This window comes from Gadus morhua, chromosome 21 (assembly GCF_902167405.1).
Source record: "Gadus morhua chromosome 21, gadMor3.0, whole genome shotgun sequence".
Lineage (NCBI taxonomy): Eukaryota > Metazoa > Chordata > Actinopteri > Gadiformes > Gadidae > Gadus > Gadus morhua.
In genome coordinates this window covers 7672677-7682676 of record NC_044068.1, presented here as the reverse complement: position 1 = coordinate 7682676, position 10000 = coordinate 7672677, and the positions used below count along the sequence as shown (strand labels likewise).

Below are 10000 nucleotides of genomic sequence, written 5' to 3'. Positions count from 1 at the left end.
CACGACTCATCATATTTATTGGTCAAAACATACTGAAAATATTTAACTAAATGTCACTATCCATCTTCAAAGCACTAACACTATGTGGCCTTGTCTTGAGTTAACACCACAACGCCAAAGGAATTCGATTTCAAAAGAAATGTAAAACATAAAACTACTGTTCAACTCCAGTGGAACAGCGCATGTGTGTAATCGTCAATAGTATAAACAACATGAAGTAATTGAATGATTAATTAATCGATTGTTCTAATTGTAGGGTAAAGGCCAGTGAGGGTGGTGGTGAGGGTGGTGGTGGTGTTGGTGGTGGTGGAGAAGGTGATGGAGCGGATGTGGGAGGCGGGGTAAGCGGAGTTTAAAAGCGGCCTGTTCCGTTCTCGTGGCTCAACGTAAGCTCATAATTAACTTTGGCATGTCGCTGAATGGCTGGGAGAGAGAGAGTGTGGGAGGGGGGGGGGGTGGGGGGGAGGGCAGCAGGAAGAGAATTGAGAGTTTGTGGACGAAGGTATACGGACGCTTACGAACTTGCAGTAAGCAAACTGAAAATAACCAACAAGGGGACATGCATGCAAATCCAGAGTGACCCAATGCATTGATGATGCATGCATGCACTCCTTCCAGTCGAATGTCCGTCCTGTACTGACAGCGATACATTTTACGTTTCTCATTCTTCTGACAAATGCACTTTTTGCTAGACCCTTTGGATACAAGCATCTGATAAATGCCCTTAATGTAAATGTAAATGTACACACACACACACACACATGCATGCACCACAAACACCCACCTACCCACACCCATCCATCAAACCACACACATGTACACACAGACGTACGTAGACACCCATGTGCATGCACACGCGCAAGGTTTTGTCCTCTGTTGCCAAATGTGGCATCTATCTATAGGTTTTGGCCCGCTAAACAGGGGTCTGGTGGAAGATCTCCTCTCATAAATCCGCTGATGCCGTCAGACACTGGGAACCAAGCTGGTGTCATCCACTTCCCGGGTCAGAGGTCAGGTAAGTCCCGGTCCATGGCTCTGAGCCTGTCACTGAGTCAGTGTGTGAATGAGAACCGGGGTGTGTGTGTGTGTGTGGGGGGGGGGGGGGGGGGGGGGGGGGGGGGGGGTGGACCATGTGGTCTAGCAGCAGGCCTGCATGGCCTAGACTCATATTGACCTCCATTAACCCCCAGGCTGTTGTTCAATTTAATATAGGATATTTAGCCCACGCAGCATTCATTTAAAGCATCCTAGAACAATGCTTAAAACTGAACCCTTGCATCCAAAATGTGGATGGCCTGTTTGCAGTACAGGTGGCCAAAGTCTGATTTGTATTTCTGTAGATGGTTTGTCTATTTAGTGTGACAGGAGTGGATGAAAGAAAATGTATTCTGTGTAAATGTCTCATTTATTTTGTGGTGGGAAAGATCATAGATTAAACTTAATGCGGCCCTTTCTGCAGCATTAATCATTGCAGACATAAGATTTGGAATAAGAGAAATTTGCATTTTTACCGTTATCGTTAATGCATGGATGAATGTTTATGTGTGCGGATGTCTTTGTTTTTGTGTGTGAGTCGTATACGTGAGTGTGTGTGTGTGTGTTAGTGTGTGTTTGTATGTGTGTGTGTGTGTGTGTGTGTGTGTGCATCATGAGTGTGTGTGTGTGTGTGTGTGTGTGTGCATGTGTGTGCGTGTGCGTGTGTGTGTGTGTGTGTGTGTGTATGAGAGTATGTGTCACTTCACATACAGGTTAATCTTCAGTAAGCTGGTTTATGGGCTCGTCTGCAGTGACGCAGATGTGCCAGTGAAGCTGTGTACTGATAAATTCTCCCTGACAACTAGCCTAGCCTAGCTTAGCCTTTAGCCTAACGAGACTACAGGCTATAATGTAATGTATGTATGGACAGAATGAGGCTCGCTCTCTCTTTGCAGGCCAATGTATACGTGTGTGTGTGTGTGTGTGTGTGTGTGTGTGTGTGTGTGTGTGTGTGTGTGTGTGTGTGTGTGTGTGTGTGTGTGTGTGTGTGTGTGTGTGTGTGAGTCTGTGTGTGTGCGTGTGTGCTTGCGTCTTGGGGTTTGTGTGTGTGTGTGTGTCTGTCTGTCTGTTTATATCTGTATGTATGTACGTACGTATGTATATATGAATGTTTGTATGCATGCATCTATGTATGCATATATACATGTATGCATGTATGGGTGCATGTATATATGTATGTATGGATATGTGCTTATATGTATGTATGACTGTATGAAGGCTATGCACGTGCATGAACAGGATGTGTGTAATGCTCTATTTATGGATGGACAGATGCATGTAAGGCGCACACACACACACACACACACACACACACACACACACACACACACACACACACACACACACACACACACACACACACACACACACACATCACCATGCATTGTAGTTTTATTGAGAATAAGGAGTTAAAACAACAGTCTAGAGCTGGGCGCTAGAACTCCACCTCCCAGCTCATCTGTCCTGCACATCGATGTGGACAATTTTTTTGATCTTCTTTTTATTCTTTCTTCCTCTTATTTTGACGCTCTTTGTTAACCCTTGACAGTTCACAATTTAACTTTATGGGAGTAGATGCAACATTTACAAACACATTATTACACGTATTACTTTTTTGTAAAATTATCACAGCGTGACAGACTGGGAATCAATTGTGTGACTGCCTGCACAATAAACAGTGGCTAAACAATACACGGTGGTTAAGTCTATACTTATCAAACCGGTAATGTATCACTTTAACTAAAGTCATGAAAATAAGCTAATTTGTTATCACTATAGCGGAGCCTTGGCGTAGAACTAAGGAGGACGCTCTGCAGCCATTGGTGGGCGTGGCTATCAATCACGTCGAGAAGCCCCGCAGTTCCTCTGGCTCGGGGCTCCTAGTTTTCACAACTTCTCCAGCAGCTGTGCAGCGGGACTTCTGTGGCATTGTACAATGCCAACCCTCGAAAAAAGAATCCAAAATGTAAGTCATAATACAATTTCACGCACCACTTTCTGAAGAAAGCAAAAGTACGTGTGCATTGTCGAATATTATAATTGCAACATTTGTGCGTAACGGATGCAGCAGCAGCAGCAGCGGAGAAGGACGCGCGCGGACGGCGGTGCGTAAAATCGACACTTTCTCCGACGAAAAAAAAAGGAACGGCTACTTTTCGGAATGCGTGTTCTTTTTTGAACTCCTGTCAATGTTGGTGGATGCATGCTGTGGACGTGCCATGTTTTGAACGGGTCAGAAAATAACGGACACCCAGCAGATGCGAGTGAGTTATCCTCAAGGCTTTGAATAGCTGATGAATCGAATTAGTCTAGCCTAGCAGACTTTATGTAAGAAGTAGGACTACACTATCTCTGGCTACGCGTGTCCACAGTGCACGTCCTAGTTTCTGCAGAAATACCATTTTGCACGGAATCGTATCATGTTGGCGACTAGAAGCGACCGTAAATCGCCGATTTAGAGCACAGGCCCCAGCAGTCATCTGAAGGGGCTGCACGGACACTGACCCCTCGACCAAAGCACGAGAAATCACTCGATATAAACGTGTATGTTTACATTGAACAACTAATATCTACCTCCCGGCAAGATGGACGAGCCCGCGGACTCGCCGCCTCCTGTGGACAGTTGCTTAGACAGAGACAGCCTCAACCTCAGCGTCCTAAACTGGGACCAGGTGCAGCGGCTGGACGCCATACTCACCAGCTCCATTCCCATCCACGGGCGATGGAACTTCCCCACGCTGGAGATGAAACCGAGGGACATCGTCAAGGTGGTCCGGTGTCGCATGGAGGAGAAGCGGATACATGTGCGGGAGGTGCGGTTGAACGGCTCCGCCGCCAGCCACGTCCTGCATGAGGACAGCGGTTTGGGCTGGAAGGACCTGGACTTGATATTTTGTGCCGATCTGAAAGGGGAGTTGGAGTTTCAAATCGTGAAGGATATCGTTCTTGATGCATTGCTGGACTTTCTGCCGGAAGGAGTGAATAAGGAGAAGATCACACCAGTCACCTTAAAGGTCAGCATGCACCATTGTTCTCAACCTTTGGGGAGTCCCCTGATATGCATGTGTGGTCGCGGGAGATTGCTGATATAAACTGTATACATTTGATGATACATTTTAACAAACACTTTTTTGAAATAGTTTTTTAAAAGGTCACATATAAATCCTGTAGGCCTATATATCTGACTGCCTCAGGATTCATATCCACGAGGCAGCATAATACTACTTATCACTAAGTGTACAGCAGGGCGATGCGATTACGTCCTCGGAACACTGATATTACCGGCAGATGCTAATTGGGTAATAATGATTTGAGGGGAAGCAGATGCTCAAATGTTAAAGCTGAGGTCGCAAACATTTCTAGAGCTGGAAATGAGGTCTGTGTCCAAAAAGGCTGGGAACCACTTGGTGGGAAGTTTTGACATGTTACCTGTTCTGTTATTTGTAGCTATAATATTGTGCAGGCTCAGACACTTTGGTCTAACTCGCCAACGAAGTGCCAAGAGAGATTTCACTATCACTTCTCGTTAATCACCGCAGGAACTAGGATGTTATAAGCATTCAGGTTGCCTACTTGGGAGGCCTGCTTATTTGACGGGCAATTGGAACTAATTGCACCCAAGACCAACCATCTATTGTAACCTTATAGGCTACATCCACGTTGGGGTCCATTTTATGTAGTATTTGAATGTATAGCTGCAACAGAATGATAGGGCTGCAGATAGATAGGCCTAGTCAGAACGATGGGTTTCAAAGAGGATTCTGTCTAATCCAATTTAAGTCAGATTCACATTAATCAGCTGGCTACGGAGTTCCTTGAGAAAGTAACCGTTAGCACCTGAACGAGCTGCAGCCACAATATCAGCCCTTTTCCTTGATGTGGACTTGCAAGAGCTACTCGGAACCCATGAATAATTTTGTATAAATCAATGTAATTAGAAACATGGAACGTTCACTTTGATGCAATGAACTTGACTTAAATTGAATGTTCAGAAAGCACTTAACAAAGAGACTTGAATTATAAATGATAAGTTAATAAAGTTTGACCTATTTCAAGAACAAATGACATGGAAATAATGGAAATAAGCTTTTTTCTATTTATCCTTCATAGTTTATGATTCATGTTGTTCATTGGTTGGCTGCAAATCTGTACCTACATTTTAAATTATCGGATGAATATCAATCAAAAAGTTTTGTTACTTTTTTCTACCTTTTCTACCCCTGTACTCCGCTGCATCTATGACATTCAAGTTGACTTATGAAGCCCTTTATTACAATTGCTGTCTGGATTGGTTTGGCAGGCCTATGGTCAGACGAGATGCACATTTCATGCTCTAAGCCCTCAAATAGGAAAGAACAAAGCAGAAATAAATTGTCAATTCCTTGGCGAGAAAGCATCCAACCCCCCCCCTTAACGTCTGCAGACCCAGAGAGATTAGGAACATGGAAAAGTCCCTAGACAAGCATATTCTTTACACAGAGTAATTAAAAAGCAATAAAAACAAAGATCCCTGCTCGACGCTTTGACCCAACAGCAAACGCACAACATCAGCTGACCCCACGACCTCCTGATGATCAGTGTCCAACTCAAACCACCCCTGACCGCTCACCTCTCCCCTTTGCCCCCCCCACCCAGGAGGCCTATGTCCAGAAGATGGTGAAGGTGTGCAACGACTCAGACCGCTGGAGCCTCATCTCCCTCTCCAACAACCGCGGCAAGAACGTGGAGCTCAAGTTCGTCGACTCCCTGCGGCGGCAGTTCGAGTTCAGCGTGGACTCCTTCCAGATCCGCCTGGACTCCCTGCTGCTCTTCTACGAGTGCTCCGAGCACCCCATGGCCGCCACCTTCCACCCCACCATCCTGGGCGAGAGCGTGTACGGCGACTTCCCCGCCGCCCTGGACCACCTGCGCCGGCGGCTCATCTGCACGCGCAGCCCCGAGGAGATCCGCGGCGGGGGGCTCCTCAAGTACTGCCACCTGCTGGTGCGGGGGTTCCGCGCGGCCTGCGCGGCGGAGATGAAGCTGCTGCAGCGCTACATGTGCTCGCGCTTCTTCATCGACTTCTCGGACATCGGCGAGCAGCGGCGCAAGCTGGAGTCCTACCTGCAGAACCACTTTGTGGGCCTGGAGGACCGCAAGTACGACTACCTGGCCACGCTGTACGAGGTGGTGCGCGAGAGCACCGTGTGCCTCATGGGCCACGAGCGGCGGCAGACGCTGAGCCTCATCTCGTCGCTGGCGCTGCGCGTGCTCGCCGAGCAGAACGCCATCCCCAACGCGGCCAACGTCACCTGCTTCTACCAGCCGGCGCCGTACGTGGCCGACGGCAACTTCAGCAACTACTACGTGGCGCAGGTGCAGCCGGTGTACTCGTGTCCGCCCTCGCCGTCACGCCACTACCACCCGCCGCCGTATCACCCCGTGTACCAGCAGGCCACCTGGCTGCCCTGCAACTAAAAAAAAAGGCCAAAAATGTTGTTTGTCCCGTGTTCTGCTTGTGCTGCCGTCGCTGCTGCTGCTGCTCGCCGCTGCCGCTGTAGTCGTCGTTGTCCATGGTGGCTCCCCCTGACGTTTTTGCGATGATGAGGAAGAGTTTCTTTCTCTGAGGAGTTCCGGGGGGAAATGGGAGAACAGAGGATGGAAAGGGGAGACACTGCATCAAGGTCCCCCCGACGCGGAGAAAGGCTTTTCTCCCCGGGGGGGAAAGGGGATTGTTGTCAGAGTGGGTGGTGGGAGCGTGAGTGTCAGATATTGCCCTCAGTCCGGTGAACATGATAATGACCCTCATAGCCTCGTTCTATTAAATACACAGTGTTACAGAATGTCTGAGCTACCAGCAATACCGGACACGGTGGTTTTCAATCTATGCTGAAAACCAAGACTTAAAATTTTGTACAAAGAGCGCATCAAAAAAACAATCTACGGTCGACGATCACAGCGATCCGCGAGGTCGATTGCGAACCACGAGTGGAAATAGAGAAGTGGGAGGCACTCTACATGAGAAGCGGAACCCCCCCCCCCCGCAGCAGACGGACATTGTCGGCCATGTTTATCCGATGTCATCGCAACGGACAAAAGCACGCTTCATCACTGTACAGAAATAACTTTCTCTTGAGGAAAAAAGTGCCTAGATAAAAAAAAAGAAATCCTACAGATTTTAGAGGACTATAGAGCTGTTTTAGGGGCCGATCTCACCGAACGCTTTTTTGTAATAGCTGGGGCGGGGCTGTATAGTCTTTGTCCCCCTTGGTTCTCATTGTTCTCATTGAACCAAGCACGGTTCCCAATGAGAACAATGGCTAAGTGTCTCACTGTTTTCTAATACGAGCTACACGCTTTTTTGGCCGCGCGCAGCTGCACGCATCCCAAATTGAAAACATTTAAACTCTGGAGCCCGTCCTCATTGTAGGTTTCGGGGTGTACATGTTTCCTGGTTTCCTTGCAACAGTAAAGAGGTACATCTTCCTGCTGTACATTTTCTAGGCTAATTCTAACAAATGCAGTGCAGTACGCCTTGTGTTTCACAGCCTGCAAAGTTTTTTTTTCGGTGGGCTCAGCTCCTAAGGGACCTGTGTGGGCTACGCTGTTAATGAATGTATTTTGGACCAAAGAGTGTCAATACTGAGATAGATCTCTTATACTAAGGGCAAAGGCTTAAGGAGCAACCGAGTAGATCCGGACCAATGCAAAACCAGCTGGAAGGGCAGGGAGGTTGATGAGTGAGTGAGTGTGTGTGTGTGTGTGTGTGTGTGTGTGTGTGTGTGTGTGTGTGTGTGTGTGTGTGTGTGTGTGTGTGTGTGTGTGTGTGTGTGTGTGTGTGTGTGTGTGTGTGAGATAAGAACGAAGAAGGACAAAAAGGAGAGGGAGGTGAGAGACTTGCCAAACCCCGCAACACACATCACCAGAGTTGGTCTCCATGGTTATGTGGCGCTAATACAAACGGCATGTTTGTCAGAGGCGTGGAGGTTGCATTGTGTATACACACACAGGTAATGTATGTCTAAGTAGATATTGATAGGCCTGAAGTGAGGACATACAACTTGTAGTCATACAGGCTGGTATCCCCCCCACCCCCACCCAGAAGAAAACTCTGACGTTGGAACACAAAAGAAACATTAGTTCTTTGTGTGTTTTTAACTTGTATTTTTCTTTGAGATACGGGGGATTGGGGCTTGACGGGCAGCTGGTTGTGCTCTGACTAAACACAGAAAAGTAATGTCCATTTGTGGAAATAGAGATAAGGATAATCGCAGTATATGCAGGGAATGGGAAAAATCTAAACCAAGGGTGGACTACAGCATGTTTCAACTCTTGGATGGGGAATTTGAGTTTCAGAAGTTCCTCGAACCAAACCTCTCGTCAGATATCCTATTTTTCTATTGACCTCTATTTTTGTACAGTTTGTGTCTGGCCGCGGCCATAGGGAGACTAGTGAGGTTGAGTTGTCGAGTATAAAGAGTATTTTTGTGAGATTTTCTATGATACTACACTGTTGAAGAGCAGTGGCTGCGACTGGGCGTGATACTTGATGTGTTTTCAGCTGTGTCAGATGTTTTTTTTTTTCATTGCTCAAAAGAGATTGTGTCACTTTTCTGTTCAGAGGTTTGAATGCCACACGTGTGGGACCTAATTATTACTGGAGAGTATTGTCTTAAGATGAATGGAGTAATAATAATAAAAACACAACCAAACATTTTCTTTTCTTCTCTTCAATTCAATCAACATGATATTATATACTATAGTGCCAGAGAAGAAAGTATCATGTCTCCCTGTGAATATGCTAGTTTTCTAAAAGAGGGAGATGACTTTACATTTAAACAAAACCTCACTTCCCAACTGGGATTATTGTAAAATGGAGGAAGACTGATATTTAGCACTAAATCAGGCCAATGAGAGAATAAGAGAGGGAAAAGCAGGCAGACAAAGAGGCTGAGTAATCCAGGGTTGGCCATGGCTTTTGACAGGGTGAACGGCCCCAGATAGCTAACTGCAGGATCCCAGCAGGCAGGCCTGGCACCGCTAGCTTGTAGCCTGCAAACGTGATGGAATCCTCTGTGGCTATTGCAGCTAGCTAGCCATTAGCGATAGGCGAGCTAGCCTCTTGCCACCAGACCATGTCAGAAAGATTCTTGGCTTTATTTTTATTTTATTCATCCAGGTTGAAACACATTGAGATAAAAAAATCGATTTTGAAAAGGGTAATCTGGTCACAAGGATAGTTAGTATCGCAGCACAGGGGGAAATTCAACACAAAACAAACAACACAACTTACAACAATTGGTCATACTCCAAAGATACTACAAAGACTAAAAATCCAGCGCATTGACATTAGCTAATCGCACTCCATTCCAGGTTCTTAGGAGTCTATTGAAAACAGTCGTCAGTCCTAAGGTCTTTCTGCCAGGCTTGGCCGTTCAAGGGCCCTACAAACGCAGTGTGGGGACCTTACTGCCGGCCGAGCCTTGTTCCCCCAGAAACACATGCTGGCAGCCGGACTGTGGCCTGGCTCGACGCTCTGCGTCACTGTGATGCCAAGACAACCAAGGACCTCCAGATGTCATGTCCGACGCCTCCATTCTGTTCTCATCGTTCCCTTCTTTACACAACTCTCATGTTCCATCTCTTTTTCCCTTGTCCTCACAGCTCTCTCTCTCTCTCTCTCTCTCTCTCTCTCTCTCTCTCTCTCACACTCTCTCACACTCTCTCTCTCTCTCTCTCTCTCTCTCTCTCTCTCTCTCTCTCTCTCTCTCCTCTCTCTCTCTCTCCTCTCTCTCCTCTCTCTCTCTCTCTCTCTCTCTCTCTCTCTCCTCTCTCTCTCTCTCTCTCTCTCTCTCTCTCTCTCTCTCTCTCTCTCTCTCTCTCTCTCTCTCTCTCTCTCTCTCTCTCACACTCTCTTGCTCGCTGACGTTTTTATAATTGCTTCTGCTTATTTATGCTTATCATTGCTTATTAGTCTGCTGGAGGC

General features: G+C 46.9%; 1 protein-coding gene across 1 annotated transcript; it reads left to right on the top strand.

The window, feature by feature from the left end:
- The first annotated feature begins 2899 nt into the window (after positions 1-2899).
- On the top strand, positions 2900-8731 carry LOC115534605 (terminal nucleotidyltransferase 5A). Its single transcript, XM_030345699.1, has 3 exons — positions 2900-3001; positions 3104-4049; positions 5671-8731. Exons 2-3 carry the CDS (start codon positions 3621-3623, stop codon positions 6490-6492), a joined length of 1251 nt encoding a protein of 416 aa, XP_030201559.1. The 5' UTR covers positions 2900-3001; positions 3104-3620; the 3' UTR covers positions 6493-8731.
- Positions 8732-10000: the final 1269 nt, after the last annotated feature.